The 20889-nt window shown below is 44.4% G+C and overlaps 1 protein-coding gene across 5 annotated transcripts in view; it reads right to left on the reverse strand.

The window, feature by feature from the left end:
* The window catches only part of HDAC10 (histone deacetylase 10), a 114063-nt gene that overhangs the window by 21852 nt on the left and 71322 nt on the right, over positions 1-20889 (reverse strand). For all 5 annotated transcript variants that reach the window (XM_077264912.1, XM_077264913.1, XM_077264911.1 and 2 more), the window contains exons 8-13: positions 14407-14533; positions 12941-13006; positions 12720-12779; positions 12538-12627; positions 10049-10155; positions 9230-9297 (exon numbers count right to left, since the gene is read on the reverse strand). In XM_077264912.1, coding sequence (XP_077121027.1) covers positions 9230-9297; positions 10049-10155; positions 12538-12627; positions 12720-12779; positions 12941-13006; positions 14407-14533 — 518 coding nt within the window. The remainder of the gene's footprint in view (positions 1-9229; positions 9298-10048; positions 10156-12537; positions 12628-12719; positions 12780-12940; positions 13007-14406; positions 14534-20889) is intronic.

Consider the following 20889-nt stretch of genomic DNA (forward strand, 5'->3'; position numbering starts at 1 on the left):
CCCAGGTGATGCACTAATTTGGGACGCCCAGCGGACCAACGGGAAGAGAGAGGAAGGGGCATCTGGCCACACCCACAAGGGTTAAATCCAGGTGCCAGGGCAGCACCTTCCTCTTTCTCCCCGGCTGACCCTCTGGAAGCAGTTGTCCCAACCTCCCGCCCCTACATATTTACTAATGTTTTTTGTGCCGTTTAAAAAAAAATAAAAATGTTTTTAATACTTGAACCTTAAGGCTATGTGCACACATAGCGGTTTTTACCGTGGAACCACAGCGTTTCTGCAGCTGCGGGTTCGCAGCAGTTTCCATTGCCTTTACAGTTACATGTAAACCCTATGGAAACCGCAATCCGCTGTGCACATGCTGCGGGAAAAACCGCGCAGAAACGCAGCGGTTTACATTCCGCAGCATGTCACTTCTTTGTGCAGAATCGCTGCGATTCTGCACCCATAGGAATGCATTGAACCGCTTACTTCCCGCATGGGGCTATGCCCACGATGCGGAAGTAAGTGGATAATGTGCAGATGGTACCCGGGGTGGAGGAGAGGAGACTCTCCTCCAAGCCCTGGGAACCATATTTGTGTAAAAAAAAAAAAAGAATTACAATAAAAAAATAATGATATACTCACCTCTCAGCGCTGCACGCGGCCGTCCGGTCTCAGGGTTGCTGTGCGAGCAGGGCCTGCGATGACGTCGCGGTCACATGACCGTGACGTCACAAAGGTCCTTCTCGCACAGCATCTTTGGAACCGTACCGCCGCGTGCAGCGCCGAGGAGATCAGGACGTCAGAGGTTGAGTATAACCATTTTTTATTATTTTTAACATTACTATTGATGCTGCATATTGCTGCATATGCAGCATCAATAGTATAGGAGTAATCCCGCAGCGGAAACCGCAAAACAAACCGCGATAAATCTGCAGGGATAACCGCAGCGGTTTTGCCCTGCAGATTTATCAAATCCGCTGCGGGAGAACCCGCAGAGGACCCCGCAAAGTGTGCACATAGCCTAAAGCTGTCGATAATAATACTGTTATTTTTAAGTCACAGCGGAAGTGGAGGGAAGGGCGAAACTTCGTAGCCGCTCATTGGCTGGCCGCCTGTCGGTCGCAGACTGGGCCCACGGCTATGAGCCCGTTGCGAAATGTAATTTGCCCCTCCCTGCTTATCAAATTAATAAACTGTGACCAACTAGTTCAACCCATCTGAGCCTGTTCGTGTTGTCTTTTCGGGATTGGTGGTAGGGGGGAAGGCACTATTAACGACACACGGGTCTCCGCAGTTGCGAAGGAAAGAGTTGTCTCAGATTAGAAAGAAAATTATAGACAAACATGTTATAAGACCATCTCCAAGCAGCTTGATGTTCCTGTGACTACAGTTGCACATATTATTCAGAAATTTAAGATCCATGGGACTGTAGCCAACCTCCCTGGACGTGGCCGCAGGAGGAAAATTGATGACAAATCAAACAGATGGATAATAGGAATGGTAACAAGAGTCCAGAAAAACCGGTGTTTACGTACCGGTAATAGGATTTTACGGAGCCACGACAGCACCCCTACGAGAGAGGGGATCAGCCCACCTTCCGGACAGGAACCTACAGGATTTAAAGGGGCGGTCCCTCTCATCACTCCAGTTTGTGTTTCAGAGCATAAGGGACACCGCCATTGAGTTAGTACATAAACATATATACTTAAACATTACTAAATACCATCACCTTCTAAAGAGTGATTTTTTAAAAGGCACACTTTTCCCAAAGGGTGCAGAAACCAGTGATCAACTACGGGGGGGAATGTGCGGGTGCTGTCGTGGCTCCGTAAAATCCTATTACCGGTACGTAAACACCGGTTTTCCTATCGCCGCGGCAGCACCCCTACGAGAGATTTTCAAAGATCAATCACCTGGGAGGGACTACAGCACTAAGTACTGAACGGCCAAAAACTAAATTGGCCTCTGATGATAGGTCAAGACGGTAGTGTCTATAAAAGGTGGAAGGAGATGACCACGTTGCCGCCTTACATATTACGTCTATGGAGACGTCCGCTCTTTCCGCCCAGGATGAGGCCATGGCTCGAGTGGAGTGGGCCCTGATGCCATCTGGTGGTGTCTGGCCTTTAGCCGTATAAGCAAGATATATGGCATCTCTTATCCATCTGGCGATAGACGTCTTAGTTACAGTCGCCCCCTTCCTTGGATTCTGAAAGGAAACAAACAGAGCCCTACTCTGCCTCCATGGTTCTGTTTTGTGTAGGTATTCTAATAAAGCTCTTCTAACATCCAACATGTGATATTTCTGCTCATCCGCTGAATTCGGATTGTCACAGAAAGATGGTAAAACTATTTCTTGACTTCTATGAAATTTAGAAGCTACTTTTGGTAGGTATGCGGGGTCCGGTTTTAATACTACCCTATCTTGAAAGACCATTAAATAAGGAGGATCAATTGACAATGCTTGTAAATCACTCACTCTCCTAGCAGAGGTCAGGGCTACCAGGAAGGCTGTTTTTAAAGTTAAATTTTTTATGGAGACAGAATCTAATGGCTCAAAGGGGGGTTCTGTTAAGGCGTCTAAAACCAAATTTAAATCCCATGGGGGTAATCTAGGAATATACACTGGGTTACTGCGTTCAGTGGCCCTAATAAATCGGGAAACCCATCTATTTCCCGCCACATCGTTGTTATATAACGCCCCTAAAGCTGAAATTTGGACTCTAAGGGTATTTACTGCCAAGCCCAATTCTCGGCCCTTCTGTAAAAACTCCAGAATAGCCGGAATTGGAACCTTGCCTGAAAAGGGTTTTTGGTAGAAGGCAAGGAACTTTTTCCAAGTCTTAGCATAGATCTTGGTAGTAATCTCTTTCTGACTATTTAAAAGGGTAACTATCAGAGCCTCTGAAAACCCTCTTCTCCTCAATAACTCCCTCTCAAATTCCACGCCGTCAGATGCAGGGATTCCACATTGGGGTAACGGAATGGACCCTGCGAAAGAAGCTCCGGACTGACTGGCAATACCCAGGGATCGGTCACAGACATTGTCCTGAGTAACGAGAACCATGCCCTCCTGGGCCAAAAGGGGGCAATCAGGATCACTCTCGCCCTCTCCTCCCTGATCTTCCTGAGTACTATAGGGATCAGACACATTGGGGGGAACGCATAAGCCAGAGGGAAATCCCAGTGTATTTGAAGGGAGTCTATTATACAGGGCTTGTCCGCCACCCGAAGAGAAGCAAATCTGTTGGTCTGTCTGTTCTCTCTCGTTGCAAATAGGTCTATAACGGGCAATCCCCATAGGTCTACTATCCGTTTGAACACCCGTCGACTTAGAACCCATTCTCCCTGATGCAGAGAATGACGGCTGAGGTAATCTGCCTCTGTGTTGAGCTCTCCCTGAATGTGAACGGCTGACAGAGAGCGAAAGTGGGTTTCGGCTATGTTGAATATGTCTGTGGTGGAGTTCATTAGAGATCTTGACCTTGTACCTCCTTGATGGTTGAGATACGCTACTACTGTTGTGTTGTCTGATTGGACTCTTACATGTGAATCCTGCAGAGATGGTAGTAACCTGAGAAGGGCCTTTTTTACTGCCGTGAGCTCCTTCCAATTGGAGGACTCCTGGGCCTCTAAGAGAGACCATTGCCCTTGAGTCCAAACATCTCCTATATGAGCTCCCCATCCTATTGGACTGGCATCGGTTGTAACCACGTTGTCTGGAACTATACTCCAGCGTACTCCTTTCCCTAAATGTCGCTTGTTTAACCACCATCTCAGACTGTGTAGAGTGGCGGCGGACAGCCTGAGTCTTCCGCTTAATTGCCCTTGAAGACTGCTCTCTGCATTCAAGACCTGGGCCTGCAACACCCGAGTGTGGAATTGAGCCCACTGGACGGCTGGTATGCAAGACGTTAGGGACCCCAGAAGGGACATAGCGTCTCTCAAAGTCAGATCTGGTTTTTTTGTTACCGTACTGACTTTGTGCAAAATCCTCTGCTTTTTCTCTTCCGGAAGGAAACATAGTTGCTCTTCCGAATTTAGCAGAATGCCTAGGAAAATCTGAGTCATTGATGGTTCCAATCTTGATTTTTCCATATTGACTATCCAACCCAAGTCCTGTAAGGAAGATATTACATGATTTAGGCGACCACCACACTGGAAAAACGAATTTCCCACTACCAGGAAGTCATCCAAGTAGGGTACAATTAACGTATCATGTTCTCGGACATAGGCCATTACTTCCGCCATGACCTTAGTAAACACCCTCGGTGCCATAGATAGACCAAACGGCATTGCAGTAAACTGAAAGTGTCTGACCTGGTCGTTTAAGCGCACCGCCATTCTGAGGAATTGTTGAGGATCCTGGTGAATGGGCAGATGGTAATACGCATCTTTTAAATCCAGGACTGTCATATAACATCTGGGAAAAAGAAGTTTAGTTGCCGTTTTAATAGATTCCATTTTAAAGGCATGATATTGTAGATGTTTGTTCAATCTCCGTAAATTTATGATGGTTCGAAAGGATCCATCTGGTTTGGAGATTAAAAATAAAGGGGAATAGAACCCTTTCCCCTGCTGATGTTTAGGAACCTCCACTATAACTTTCTTCCGTATTAACGTCTGGACCTCTTTCTCAAGGGCCTCTTGTTGGTGTAAGGAATCGGGGGCAGTCAAGATATAAAAATCAGAAGGTTTTTCCCGGAACTCTAATTTTAACCCTGAATTAATTATACCTAAAACCCAATTGCTTGCAGTTATTTTAGCCCACTGAGCATAGAAATATTTTAACCTGCCCCCTACTGGAAGATTTTTATTAGCGATAATTTCTTCTTTTTCTTGAGGAAGATGATGAGGTATTAAAGTCCGAACCTTTCTTTTTTGGGTCCGTTGGTTCCCAGTCTCGGTTGTGGTAAGGTCTTCGGTATTGGAAGCGTCTTCTGAAGGTATTCCTAAAGGTAGGATTGAAAGTTTTAGGAAAACCTTTCTTCCTATCCTCAGCCTTAGCTAGGATGTCATCCAATACCGGGCCAAACAGGTACTCACCCCTACACGGTATTGTACACAGTTTAGCTCTCGCCTGGGCATCCCCTTTCCAGGTCTTAAGCCATAGGGCTCGGCGAGCAGCATTTGAGAGACCCGCCGATCTCGCTGCTAATTTTAAGGAATCCACTGATGCATCCACTAAATACGCCACACCATCCCGTATTTGCGAAAGGGAGTTCAGCTTCTTGTCTCTGGGCACCTTGGATTTCAGCTGTTCCTCCAGCTGGGATATCCACACCATAACGGATCTAGCCGTACATGTGCTAGAGATAGCAGGTTTGAACGCCCCCGCAGATAACTCCCATACTTTTTTCAAAAACATGTCCGCCTTCCTATCCGACGAATCTTTTAGAAGGCCCACATCCTCCAGCGGCAAAGTACCGGCTTTAGATGTAGAAGCCACCGCTGCGTCCACTTTCGGGACTTTCATCCATTCTGCCAGATCATTGTCTTCAAAGGGATACCTCCTCTTGGCTGATGACGGCAGGAAACCCTTATCCTGTTTATCCCATTCCCGTTTTATAAGGGTCTTAACTGTATTCACAACCGGGAATGCTTTACGACTCCTCTGGCACAAGCCCGCAAACATTATGTCCTGTGCGGACCTTGGTTCCTTGCTCTCTGTAACACCCATGGTAGCTCGGACTCCTTTAACTAACGTGTCCATGTTATCCACCGAGAAACAAGGCCTCCCCTCTTCATCTGAGGAGGATGGAGATGAGGAGCGGGAACATTCACCTTCTTGCAGGGACAGACTAGATCCCGGAGATATGTCCCTGCCCGACCTTCCCTGGCGGCTGCTTTTAAGGGAATAGCTTATTTCCTCCCTGATGACCGCTCTAAGGTCTGATGACCGGAGGGGAGCTTCCTCTTCTAAGGTCTGACATATGCAAGCCTGACACAGCCTCTTGGTATAACTGTCAGGCATTGGACTCGTGCATAGAGCACATTGCTTGTGCTTAGATTTAGTTGTTTTTTTCCCCTAAAACAAAGCACACAATAACAGACCATATCAGCACCAGGAGTTTTGTTTAACACTCACCATAAGGCTGACTTTGTGAATACCGATTCTGAAGGAGTGGGATTCAAATGTGACGCTGGGGCGCTCGCACGTTGCCCACGTACCACGCTGCTGCTGCTTCTTCTTGAGCGGCCGCTACCGTCTTTACTGCGCTGCTCCGTTCCCTCTCCATGAGGGTGCTCGGCGTCCCCGACTGAGGACATAGCTGCACGCATCATCCCAAAGGCGGCGCTCTTTTACAACGCTGCAGCGCTCCTCCCCCGGCTTACCCCGGAAGTGTAAGAACTACTTCCGGGTTCACCAGCGCCGGTGTGCACCGCGCTCAACTGTGGACCAGGACGGCACTGCCCGACTCCTGGGACGCGATCCACTTGGCCAGACGAGGTGGGGTCTGCCAGCAGAACACCCCCGACGCTGCTTCCGAGCCCCCGATTCTGCCGTTCCTAAAGACACCGCGCAGAGGCATGGAAGCCCGGGTAAGACTGCCTGCAGGCTCCCGCCGTCCGGACAGGAACCCAAACTGGAGTGATGAGGGGGACCGCCCCTTTAAATCCTGTAGGTTCCTGTCCGGAAGGTGGGCGGATCCCCTCTCTCGTAGGGGTGCTGTCGTGGCGATAGGAAAACTTCTAAACAGATTAAAGTGAACTTCAATCTCAAGGAATATCAGTGTCAGATCGCACCATCTGTCATTGTAAGAGCCAAAGTGGACTTCATGGGAGATGACCAAGGGGGACACCATTGTTGAAAAAAAAAAAAAAGCCAAACTGGAATTTGCCAAACTACATGCTGACAAGCCACAAAGCTTCTGGGAGAATGTCCAATGGACAGATGAGACAAAAATGGAACTTTTTTTGCAAGGCACATCAGCTGTATGTTCACAGACGGAAAAATAAAGCATATCAAGAAAAGAACACTGTCCCTACTGTGAATCATGGAGGAGGCTCTGTTATGTTCTGGGGCTGCTTTGCTGCATCTGGCACAAGGTGTCTAGAATCTGTGCAGGGTACAATGAGATCTCAAGACTATCAAGGGATTCTAGAGAGAAATGTGCTGCCCAGTGTAAGAAAGCTTGGTCTCAGTCGCAGGTCATGGGTCTTCCAACAGGATAATGAACCAAAGCACACAGCTAAAAACATCCAAGAATGGCTAAGAGGAAAATATTACTATTCTGAAGTGGCTTTCTATGAGCCCTGACCTAAATCCATCTTTGGAAAGAGCTAAAACATGCCGTCTGGAAAAGGCAACCTTCAAACACGAGACAACTGGAGCAGTTTGCTCTTGAGGAGTGGGACAAAATACCTGTCGAGCAGTGCAGAAATTTCATTGACAGTTACAGGAATCGTTTGATTGCAGTGATTGCCTCAAAAGGGTACCATCATTTCTGTCAAGGCCTATATCATGAGTTTTATTTTTTTTTTAATTATGTGGAAGCATGATTGAAAAGCAATATCTGAATTTCATTTGTTCATTTTCATAGATCTTTTATTTATTATTACTTTTGTCAGATTCAAGTTATTTATGTGACCATTGTGGGTTCTTTTTGTCATTAAACGAGGGGTACCAACAATTTTGACCACGTGTGTAAAAGTTCACATATAGTGATGAGCTAATATACTCGTTACTCGAGATTTCTCGAGCACGCTCGGGGGTCCTCCAAGTATTTTTTAGTGCTCTGAGATTTAGTTTTTCTTGCCGCAGCTGAATGATTTACATCTGTTAGCCAGCATAAGTACATGTGGGGATTCCCTAGCAACCAGGCAACCCCCACATGTACTTATGCTGGCTATCAGATGTAAATCATTCAGCTGCAGCAAGAAAAACTAAATCTCCGAGCACTAAAAAATACTCAGAGGACCCCCGAGCATGCTCGAGAAATCTCGAGTAACGAGTATATTCGCTCATCACTATTCACATACAAAGAGGTAAGAATTAATGCGTATAGAAATGTGTGTGGGCAACAAAAACGCTTTACTGTGGAATCAATCTTAAAGAGAGTAAATGAACAACTCATTGGACATAAAATTGATGAGAACCACCCTATCAAGGAACACTAAACAGAGAATCTTCATAAGAAGAATCTTAAAAATTCCTTCCTTAAAGAATTGCTCTAAAGTTTCAAGTTCTGGAGGGCACCCCTGATTGTTGGGAATGGTGCTCTCGAAGTCTAACAGCTTGGACCATTGGCATGCTTGCACCATTAGTCCGAACTGTTTTCCGATGCTACTGCAGTAATAGAGGAGAATAAAGACAATACAGCTTGCCAAATCTTACACTCCAGTGATCCTGATCAGCTTTCAGAACCGTGCTTATAAGCGCTATAAATAAAAACTTTTAAGCACTGCCCCATACTCTGCCAAGCTGCTGGACAGCAGCGGTGGCCGGTGACCTAGATAATGAGTAACCATAACATTAAAAATCCCTCCATTCTTGAGAATGTAGAGGTTTTCTAATCAGATTAAATTTGCAAAGCTGCTTGTATCTGCAAGCACCTTACAAGCAACCATTTTAACGATTAGGCTTCTTTCACACTAGCGTCGGCACGGGGCCGTCGCTATGCGTCGGCCCGACGCGCGTTGTGAAAGTGATGCCAGACGTGGGCAGCGGAAGCAGTCTTACGACGCTTCCGCTGCCCCATTGTAAGGTCCGGGAAGGAGGGGGCGGAGTTTCGGCAGCGCATGCGCGGTCAAAAATGGTGGACACGACGAGCAAAAAAACGTTACACGTAACTTTTTTTGTGCCGACGGTCCGCCAAAACACAATGCAACCGTCGCACGACGGTTGCGACGGTGTGGCCATACGTTGCAATGCATCGCTAATGTAAATCTATGGGGAAAAAACGCATCCTGCAGACAACTTTGCAGGATGCGTTTTTTCTCCTAAACGACGCATTGCAACGTACAGCCAACAACGCTAATGTGAAAGTAGCCTTACTGATGAGGACATAAGCCCTTTATTTTTTTTTGTTCTGTTTTGTCTCAAATTTGACTTACAACTCTTTTTCAGGCAAAACAACAGATCAGATCAAGTAATAGACACCATTCCTGGTAGTTAAGAAAACAAGCAGTCTAAGTAAATGTAGGATTAGGGACATTTTTATAGAATGTGTGTGAATAGAGAAAAGCCAAGTCAGACTGTATAAGGTAGCTAAGAAGTATAATAAAACCAAACCATAATTACCATCATGCAATAAACACTTCCAGTATGGGGAATGTGCATGCCTTGCATTCTGAATGGACTCTAAAGCACTAGAGAAATGAGACACATTAACGCTCCTGTGTATTTGAGTAAAATGTATAGCAAGAAATCCCAATCACTTAATGAGGTATCTAATGTATTAAATTACAATTATACACTGTAAGAAACCTACAACAAAAAAGTGAGTTCAGCTGCAAAAACAAAAGCTGTAGCAGGCCATACATTTCCCCTAAAGTGGAAGTAACGCTGCGTGTCAGCCATGTAAAGGGGTATTCTCAAGTTTGTACGTTATGTCCTATTCATAAACTGGAGGATACCCTTATAATTAGTGATGAGTGAATAACATTGTTGCTTGGGTGGTCTCCGAGTATTTGTTAGTGCTTGGAGTTTTTGTTTTCGTCACCTCAGCTGCATGATTTACGGCTGCTGGACAGCCTGAATACATGTGGGGATTCCCTAACAGGCATTCCTCACATGTATTCAGCCTGTCTAGCAGGCATAAATCATGCAGCTGTGGCGAGGAAAACTAAATCTCTGAGCACTAACAAATACTCAGAGACCACCCAAGCAATGAGTATACTCGCTCATCACTACCTATAATGCAATACATATAGATAAATGAGCGGTATAACAGGGCTTGTACAAGGGTGCTGTTGTGAGAGGACAACTCGTTTATTAAATTTGTCATTTACACACAAGGTGATTGTATCCACTGTAAGAAGAGTGCAGAAGGGGAAAAAAGCTGTATTTAAACAGAACAGCCAGAAAACACCATGCATTAGAAACAGTGACAAATCATACCTGTGGCACGGAGTCATTTCTCCAGACAACCTGGGCACTGGATCTCCGAGTAACGTTCTTACAGTCATGGAAACAGATTCTGACAGGCAGCGTAGGTGGTAGCCACCCTGTTAGGAGAATGATTGTAACTGCATGCTCTACGAACATCACATAAAGCCACATCAGTAACTATTCCTTACCTCACCCAACAAATGGCCAGTGAGATAGGAACTGGGGTCTATCAAGCAGAGCAGTGATTTCAATGCTTTATGAGGCATCTGTATGAATGTATCAGGATGTGCAGCCATTACATGGGCACATTAGGCTAGCCGTTTTAGAAAGGTAAATCAGGGCCAATCGAGAAGCGGGGGCAACTATTGCACATCTAGAGTGCCAACCTACACGACAATTCAGGGATAGCATTAGGGATGCAATAGGGCATTTGGATATTGATAGATACATCCCCTGTTGATAGCAATGCCCATTCCAGATTTTGATATAATGCGCTATCAAACCTGATGGGTCACACAAATTCTGATACCTCAGTACAAATTGGGCAGTTTTCCCTTTTCAGATTTCGGAGACAATTTTGTTCTTTTTCTTTTGTGATTACATTTATCACCAATTGTGGTTTACTACTTAATAATAAAAGTAACATTTTAAGGTATAAAGTTCTGAGAGCCCCTTGTAAAGTGTATATGTATGAATTGGATAATATATTCAGTGATTTGAGATTTGAACCCACACATCCACCGTACAATAGTACAAGCGCCTATATAACCATACCACTACTTGTGTAAAATGTGCGGACAGATTATCTTAAATCAGTGGAATAAGGTAGAATATACTTCTAAAGATAAATGATAAGAAAATACTACTAATGACTACTACTAATGACTACTGCTAATGACAGGATCGGCTTCCATTACAGCACGAGTAGCTTAAAGGGAACCTGTCACCCCCCCAGGCGTTTGTAACTAAAAGAGCCACCTTGTGCAGCACTAATGCTGCATTCTGACAAGGTGGCTCTTTTAGTTCTGGGTGCTGTAACCGCAGAAATAATATTTTTTTAAATTTGTCCCTCATACCTTGAAATAGTCCTGGGGGCAGGTCTTTCCCCCCTAATCCAGATGCACAACAGCCGTCACTCATGGCCTCTTTCCTCAGCATTATTCAATTGTCCCGGCGCCTGCGCAGTCATCTTATGCCTTGGGCATGCGCAGTTAGCGCCGCCCGTCCACTGACATCACTTGATGTCTTGATTACTGCGCCTGCTGCGTGTGGACGCGCGGCCCGAGATCCCGCCCCGCAGTCTCTTCTGATTTATTCACACTGCAGGGCTGGGATTCTTGGGCATGCGTAGTATTTATCTTCGGCTCTCTCTCCTCTGACACTGCACAGTATGAGGAAGGCGGAGGGAGATGAGGGAGAGCCGAAGATAAATACTGCGCATGCCCAAGAATCCCAGCCCCGCAGTGTGAATAAATCAGAATAGACTGCGGGGCAGAATCTCGGGCCGCGCGTCCACACAGGCGCAGTAATCAAGACATCAAGTGATGTCAGTGGACGGGCAGCGCTAACTGCGCATGCCCAAGGCATAAGATGACTGCGCAGGCGCCGGGACAATTGAATAATGCTGAGGAGGCGGCGCCAAGAGGCCATAAGTGACGGCTGTGGTGCATCTGGATTATGGGGGGGAAAGACCTGCGCCCAGGACTATTTCAAGGTATGAGGGACAAATTTCCAAAAAGATTATTTCTGCGGTTACAGCACCCAGAACTAAAAGAGCCACCTTGTCAGAATTCAGCATTAGTGCTGCACAAGGTGGCTCTTTAAGTTACAAACGCCTGGGAGGGGTGGGGGGTGACAGGTTCCCTTTAAGTAAACAAAACAAAACTAATAAAGTTGGCTCATGATGGAAACATAAGAAGTTAACCTGTCCATTTTGTTACTATGTATAAAAAAAAAAAAAAAAAAAACATGATTCAGTTTGCCCCGACTGGTTCTCTTCTCATACCACAGAACTTTATGCCACCTTAGCAAAGCTCAAGCTATAGTCTACGGCTTGTAAAAAGAGCTGCTAATAACATTCACCTAGGGATATGTTAGTACATTTGGAGTCAGACATAGCTCAAAAGCAATAATCAAGAAATTTTTTTTAAAAATAAGCTTCCTGACAACAACGTCATAATAAATGAGGCCAATCAGAGTTTTTTACTAACTAACAATACCAAAAATGTTACCAAGTGTCCCTAATGGTCCCCTAAAAGACCTGACTTTCTACAAAGTGTGTCCGAACTTTCAGGTTGTTGAGCCCAGCATGCAGAGCAGGACCTACATCTTTCAAACTTTTTGCTAGAAAGTCGGGTCCTTAACGACGGGGGCCATTAGGGACACTTTGCAGCATTTTTGGTAATAGGTGTTATTTAGTAAAATGATCAGACCGTGGCAGCAAGAATATCTTTATAGACAGTGGATATTTTACTAGAATGAACAATACAAGAATTTACCTCAAGAATCATGCATAGTTTACCACCAGCAAGATGCATTAACATGTGTGTGAGATGGGCGTAACACTCTGGGGTAGCGCTCATAAGTCCCTGCAAACATACAATAGTATTAAAATACTACTCTACAGAAACGATTCCCAATAAAAACATGCAGAAAATAATATCAGAAAACCAAGTAGTACCTCAGGGTCTCCAATGCCCGAGTCATAGCCGGCAGAGACCAAAACCAGTTCAGGATTAAACTGAAAACAGAAGAAATCGGATTACGGTACTTTTTCAGTGAAGTGCGGTATAAATACACAGACATTACATTATTGTGCCACCATCTCAAGAATCAATAATTGGTTATAATACACGTTCTATCATTGAACTTTATTTTCTTATAGCAACAATAAATGGTTACCTCAAAGGCCAATGGCAGGAGTACATGGAAGAACGCTGCCATATAATCTGCATTACCCATGCCGATCTAAAGAAAAATACAGTCAACAAAAAAAAGGGAACAGAAATGCATGTGATTAAATGCACTATGAAAGATATATTAGATATTTGTTTCTTATGTTAATTAAGAATTTACTTATTTGACATTGACTGAATCACATACTATAGAGCACGTCTAAGGCAAATTGTGCTTTTTTCTTTACAACTAATTTACATTTACAGTGGATGTCAATTTGTCACTAAGGATAATTATGAAAGACATGGCCTAAAGTGCAAAAAAACCCAAAACTTCAAACTGGTCAAGGGAATGAGGTAGTGCCCCACAGCTTGGTTGACTGGCACCGCTCACTTCTGCATCTAAAGCAATGCTGATGAGGTCACATCTGCAAGGACAATACTTACCGATTTTACACTTGTCCTGTCAGGTATGTGCAGCCGTGACATTATCAGGGCTGCTCACCTTCTGATGTGGAAGTTAGCGGCAACACACAACACTAAATCACCAATCCTACGGATATTTGATGAACGTCAATTGAGGTGAAAACCCAGTTAAAGATGATTTTTCACCAGTTTGAGCATGTTAAAATGGCCACATCATGGAATAATGGCTGCAGAACTGAGTAAAACATCTTTAGTATTGTTCAGTTTCTACTCTCGATTACAGAGGTATTAGGTTGTAAAGTTTAAGGTCTAATACAGGTTAAGTCCAATGGGGTGTGTACTTCTTCCGCTATATGAAGTTGACCAATCATAAGCAGGCAGCAACATACAAGGGAAAACAATAAACACCCCTACAATAGCTTAGATTTCACCTGTGTGAGACATGTAATGACAGACAGCCTAGTCGTCTCACTGCAGATTCATGAATGATTATTAAGTGCTGGGAGTTAAATAAATATTACTAACACATTTCATCTCACAACAGTCATTGCGGAATGAGGGGAGTACAACTGAGCTGACAGCACTATGAGAGCAGAACTGCAGTTGCAGACATGGTTGTAATGGACAACACTCACCTCAGCTGTACTGTTCCTCTCCCACGCTAGCTGCTGTGAGATGATACTACCAGCACTATGTAATCACATACCTCTCTGCAGTGAGATCAGTGAGGAAAGCAAACGGTCATTACATGTCTTATACCAAGAAACCTGATCTAATCTATTGTGTGGGTGTGCACTATTTTCCCCTTGTATCTTACTGCGCCCACTTAGGATTAGCCAAAGACTTTTAGGGAAAGAAATTCTAGTAGCGCTCAGATTAACTATAACAAATTATAACCTTTACAAGCTAATATCTCCACAATGGAGAGGAGGAATTTAAAAAAAAAAGGCGTTTTCGCAGCTCTGCAGCCACTATTCTGTCATGTGGCCAGTTTAACATGCTAACACTGGTGAAAGGTCCTCTTTAATTAGGTATGGCACCGTGTACCTGGTTCCATGGTAGATTTATATTGAAGCCAGTTCCTCTGCCCTTCCCGACAGAATCAAAGTCTGATTCACGTAGATTTGGCCAGAAAGATCCATGTTCATAGCGATGCCAAGAGAAATATAGAACACTAACATACAAAAAAACAAACAAAAAATATGATCAATTCCATCTTTATTTATGTTGTCAGAGCCATACTTGTTTAATTCAACGTATTTGTATAAAAATATGGTTAATACGGCAGGAGACAGACAAAGGACTAGCAAATCACCTATTTTGTCTTGTACTAAGGACTGGATTTATCTGTAATAGATTGATTATATTGCATATGTTCCTTGAAACAACTGTTATGTTGGCATTGCATACTTAGCAAGCAGACTGTCAGTCATGATTAAGCTGATGTGCTCAATCGGGGTCTGGCATTATGCTGACAGCATAGAACCTAAGACTCAGCCTGCAACAAGTCATGACATCCCATTCTCCATATGGCATAGCTTGCAATAAGTCATGACATCCCATTCTCCATATCGCATAGCTACAATAAGTCATGACATCCCATTCTCCATATCGCATAGCTGCAATAAGTCATGACATCCAATTCTCCATATCGCATAGCTTGCAATAAGTCATGACATCCCATTCTCCATATTGCATAGCTGCAATAAGTCATGACATCCCATTCTCCATATCGCATAGCTGCAATAAGTCATGACATCCCATTCTCCATATGGCATAGCTTGCAATAAGTCATGACATCCCATTCTCCATATTGCATAGCTACAATAAGTCATGACATCCCATTCTCCATATGGCATAGCTTGCAATAAGTCATGACATCCCATTCTCCATATCGCATAGCTACAATAAGTCATGACATCCCATTCTCCATATCGCATAGCTACAATAAGTCATGACATCCCATTCTCCATATCGCATAGCTACAATAAGTCATGACATCCCATTCTCCATATCGCATAGCTACAATAAGTCATGACATCCCATTCTCCATATCGCATAGCCTGCAATAAGTCATGACATCCCATTCTCCATATCGCATAGCTTGCAATAAGTCATGACATCCCATTCTCCATATCGCATAGCTGCAATAAGTCATGACATCCCATTCTCCATATCGCATAGCTACAATAAGTCATGACATCCCATTCTACATATGGCATAGCCTGCAATAAGTCATGACATCCCATTCTCCATATCGCATAGCTTGCAATAAGTCATGACATCCCATTCTCCATATCGCATAGCTACAATAAGTCATGACATCCCATTCTCCATATCGCATAGCTACAATAAGTCATGACATCCCATTCTCCATATCGCATAGCCTGCAATAAGTCATGACATCCCATTCTCCATATCGCATAGCTTGCAATAAGTCATGACATCCCATTCTCCATATCGCATAGCTACAATAAGTCATGACATCCCATTCTCCATATCGCATAGCTACAATAAGTCATGACATCCCATTCTCCATATTGCATAGCCTGCAATAAGTCATGACATCCCATTCTCCATATCGCATAGCTTGCAATAAGTCATGACATCCCATTCTCCATATCGCATAGCTGCAATAAGTCATGACATCCCATTCTCCATATCGCATAGCTACAATAAGTCATGACATCCCATTCTCCATATGGCATAGCTGCAATAAGTCATGACATCCCATCCTCCATATCGCATAGCTTGCAATAAGTCATGACATCCCATTCTCCATATGGCATAGCCTGCAATAAGTCATGACATCCCATTCTCCATATCGCATAGCTACAATAAGTCATGACATCCCATTCTCCATATGGCATAGCTTGCAATAAGTCATGACATCCCATTCTCCATATCGCATAGCTACAATGTCATGACATCCCATTCTCCATATCGCATAGCTACAATAAGACATGACATCCCATTCTCCATATCACATAGCATGCAATAAGTCATGACATCCCATTCTCCATATCGCATAGCCTGCAATAAGTCATGACATCCCATTCTCCATATGGCATAGCTGCAATAAGTCATGACATCCCATTCTCCATATCGCATAGCTACAATAAGTCGTGACATCCCATTCTCCATATGGCATAGCTGCAATAAGTCATGACATCCCATCCTCCATATTGCACAGCTTGCAATAAGTCATGACATCCCATTCTCCATATGACATAGCCTGCAATAAGTCATGACATCCCATTCTCCATATCGCATAGCTTGCAATAAGTCATGGCATCCCATTCTCCATATCGCATAGCTACAATAAGTCATGACATCCCATTCTCCATATCGCATAGCTTGCAATAAGTCATGACATCCCATTCTCCATATCGCATAGCTGCAATAAGTCATGACATCCCATTCTCCATATCGCATAGCTACAATAAGTCATGACATCCCATTCTCCATATGGCATAGCTGCAATAAGTCATGACATCCCATCCTCCATATCGCATAGCATGCAATAAGTCATGACATCCCATTCTCCATATTGCACAGCTTGCAATAAGTCATGACATCCCATTCTCCATATGGCATAGCCTGCAATAAGTCATGACATCCCATTCTCCATATGGCATAGCTTGCAATAAGTCATGACATCCCATTCTCCATATCGCATAGCTTGCAATAAGTCATGACATCCCATTCTCCATATCGCATAGCTGCAATAAGTCATGACATCCCATTCTCCATATCGCATAGCTACAATAAGTCATGACATCCCATTCTCCATATGGCATAGCTGCAATAAGTCATGACATCCCATCCTCCATATTGCACAGCTTGCAATAAGTCATGACATCCCATTCTCCATATGACATAGCCTGCAATAAGTCATGACATCCCATTCTCCATATCGCATAGCTTGCAATAAGTCATGGCATCCCATTCTCCATATCGCATAGCTACAATAAGTCATGACATCCCATTCTCCATATCGCATAGCCTGCAATAAGTCATGACATCCCATTCTCCATATCGCATAGCTTGCAATAAGTCATGACATCCCATTCTCCATATCGCATAGCTGCAATAAGTCATGACATCCCATTCTCCATATCAAATAGCTACAATAAGTCATGACATCCCATTCTCCATATGGCATAGCTGCAATAAGTCATGACATCCCATCCTCCATATCGCATAGCTTGCAATAAGTCATGACATCCCATTCTCCATATTGCACAGCTTGCAATAAGTCATGACATCCCATTCTCCATATGGCATAGCCTGCAATAAGTCATGACATCCCATTCTCCATATCGCATAGCTACAATAAGTCATGACATCCCATTCTCCATATCGCATAGCTACAATAAGTCATGACATCCCATTCTCCATATTGCATAGCTGCAATAAGTCATGACATCCAATTCTCCATATCGCATAGCTTGCAACAAGTCATGGCATCCCATTCTCCATATTGCACAGCTTGCAACAAGTCATGACATCCCATTCTCCATATCGTATAGCTACAATAAGTCATGGCATCCCATTCTCCATATCGCATAGCCTGCAATAAGTCATGACATCCCATTCTCCATATCGCATAGCTACAATAAGTCATGACATCCCATTCTCCATATCGCATAGCCTGCAATAAGTCATGACATCCCATTCTCCATATCGCATAGCTACAATAAGTCATGACATCCCATTCTCCTTATCGCATAGCTACAATAAGTCATGACATCCCATTCTCCATATCGCATAGCTACAATAAGTCATGACATCCCATTCTCCATATGGCATAGCCTGCAATAAGTCATGACATCCCATTCTCCATATGGCATAGCCTGCAATAAGTCATGACATCCCATTCTCCATATCGCATAGCTTGCAATAAGTCATGACATCCCATTCTCCATATCGCATAGCTACAATAAGTCATGACATCCCATTCTCCATATCGCATAGCTACAATAAGTCATGACATCCCTTCTCCATATCGCATAGCCTGCAATAAGTCATGACATCCCATTCTCCATATCGCATAGCTTGCAATAAGTCATGACATCCCATTCTCCATATCGCATAGCTACAATAAGTCATGACATCCCATTCTCCATATCGCATAGCCTGCAATAAGTCATGACATCCCATTCTCCATATCGCATAGCTACAATAAGTCATGACATCCCATTCTCCATATCGCATAGCCTGCAAAAAGTCATGACATCCCATTCTCCATATCGCATAGCTACAATAAGTCATGACATCCCATTCTCCATATGGCATAGCTGCAATAAGTCATGACATCCCATCCTCCATATCGCATAGCTTGCAATAAGTCATGACATCCCATTCTCCAGATGGCATAGCCTGCAATAAGTCATGACATCTCATTCTCCATATCGCATAGCTACAATAAATCATGACATCCCATTCTCCATATGGCATAGCTTGCAATAAGTCATGACATCTGTTATGACCCCAGTGGACAGGGTCTCAGAGGAACGTGTAAGTCTGCGAGATTCAAAAATCCAGCTCATAGGGCTGTGGTAACTGGGTTGACCAAATAGCTACTCCTAACGCCAACACTAGAAGTAGCCGGGGATCATGCCTACGGTGATCGCTAGAATCTAACTACCCCTAGGAGAAGAAAACAAAGACCTCTCTTGCCTCCAGAGAAAGGGACCCCAAAGCAAGATACAAGCCCCCCACAAATAATAACGGTGAGGTAAGAGGAAATGACAAACACAGAAATGAACCAGGTTCAGCAAAGAGAGGCCAGCTTACTAATAGCAGAATATAGCAAGATAACTTATCTGGTCAACAAAAACCCTATAAAAATCCACGCTGGAGATTCAAGAACCCCCGAACCGTCTAACGGTCCGGGGGGAGAACACCAGCCCCCTAGAGCTTCCAGCAAAGGTCAGGATACAGATTGGAACAAGCTGGACAAAAATACCAAACAAAACAAAAGCAAAAAGCAAGGAAGCAGACTTAGCTTGAAATACAGGAACCCGGATCATAGGACAAGAGCACAACAGATTAGCTCTGATTTCAACGATGCCAGGCATTGAACTGAAGGTCCAGGGAGCTTATATAGCAACGCCCCTGAACTAACGGCCCAGGTGAGGATATAGGAAAAGACAGAAGCTCCAGAGTCAAATCACTAATGACCACTAGAGGGAGCAAAAAGCAAAATCACAACAGTACCCCCCCCTTAGTGAGGGGTCACCGAACCCTCACCACGACCACCAGGGCGATCAGGACGAGCGGCGTGAAAGGCACGAACTAAATCGGCCGCATGAACATCAGAGGCGACCACCCAGGAATTATCTTCCTGACCATAGCCCTTCCACTTGACCAGGTACTGAAGCCTCCGCCTGGAGAGACGAGAATCCAAGATCTTCTCCACCACGTACTCCAACTCGCCCTCAACCAACACCGGAGCAGGAGGCTCAGCAGAAGGAACCACAGGCACAACGTACCGCCGCAACAAGGACCTATGAAACACGTTGTGGATAGCAAACGACACAGGAAGATCCAGGCGAAAGGATACAGGATTAAGGATTTCCAATATCTTGTAAGGACCAATAAAACGAGGTTTAAATTTGGGAGAGGAAACCTTCATAGGAACAAAGCGGGAAGAAAGCCACACCAAATCCCCAACACGTAGTCGGGGACCCACACTGCGGCGGCGGTTGGCAAAGCGCTGAGCCCTCTCCTGTGACAACTTCAAGTTGTCCACCACAAGATTCCAGATCCGCTGCAACCTATCCACCACAGAATCCACCCCAGGGCAGTCAGAAGGTTCCACATGACCCGAAGAAAAACGAGGGTGGAAACCAGAGTTGCAGAAAAACGGCGAAACCAAGGTGGCGGAACTAGCCCGATTATTAAGGGCAAACTCAGCCAACGGCAAGAAGGTCACCCAATCGTCCTGATCAGCAGAGACAAAACACCTCAAATAAGCCTCCAAAGTCTGATTAGTTCGCTCCGTCTGTCCATTAGTCTGAGGATGGAAAGCAGACGAAAACGACAAGTCAATGCCCATCCTACTACAAAAGGATCGCCAGAATCTGGAAACGAACTGGGATCCTCTGTCTGACACAATATTCTCAGGGATGCCGTGCAAACGAACCACGTTCTGGAAAAACACAGGAACCAGATCGGAAGAGGAAGGCAGCTTAGGCAAAGGAACCAAATGGACCATCTTGGAGAAACGATCACATATCACCCAGATAACAGACATGCCTTGAGACACCGGAAGATCAGAAATGAAATCCATGGAGATATGAGTCCAAGGTCTCTTAGGGACAGGCAAGGGCAAGAGCAACCCGCTGGCACGAGAACAGCAAGGCTTAGCTCGAGCACAAGTCCCACAGGACTGTACAAATGACCGCACATCCCTAGACAAGGAAGGCCACCAAAAGGATCTGGCCACCAGATCTCTGGTGCCAAAAATTCCTGGGTGACCTGCCAACACCAAGGAATGAACCTCGGAAATGACTCTGCTGGTCC

This window comes from Ranitomeya variabilis, chromosome 5 (genome assembly GCF_051348905.1).
Source record: "Ranitomeya variabilis isolate aRanVar5 chromosome 5, aRanVar5.hap1, whole genome shotgun sequence".
Lineage (NCBI taxonomy): Eukaryota > Metazoa > Chordata > Amphibia > Anura > Dendrobatidae > Ranitomeya > Ranitomeya variabilis.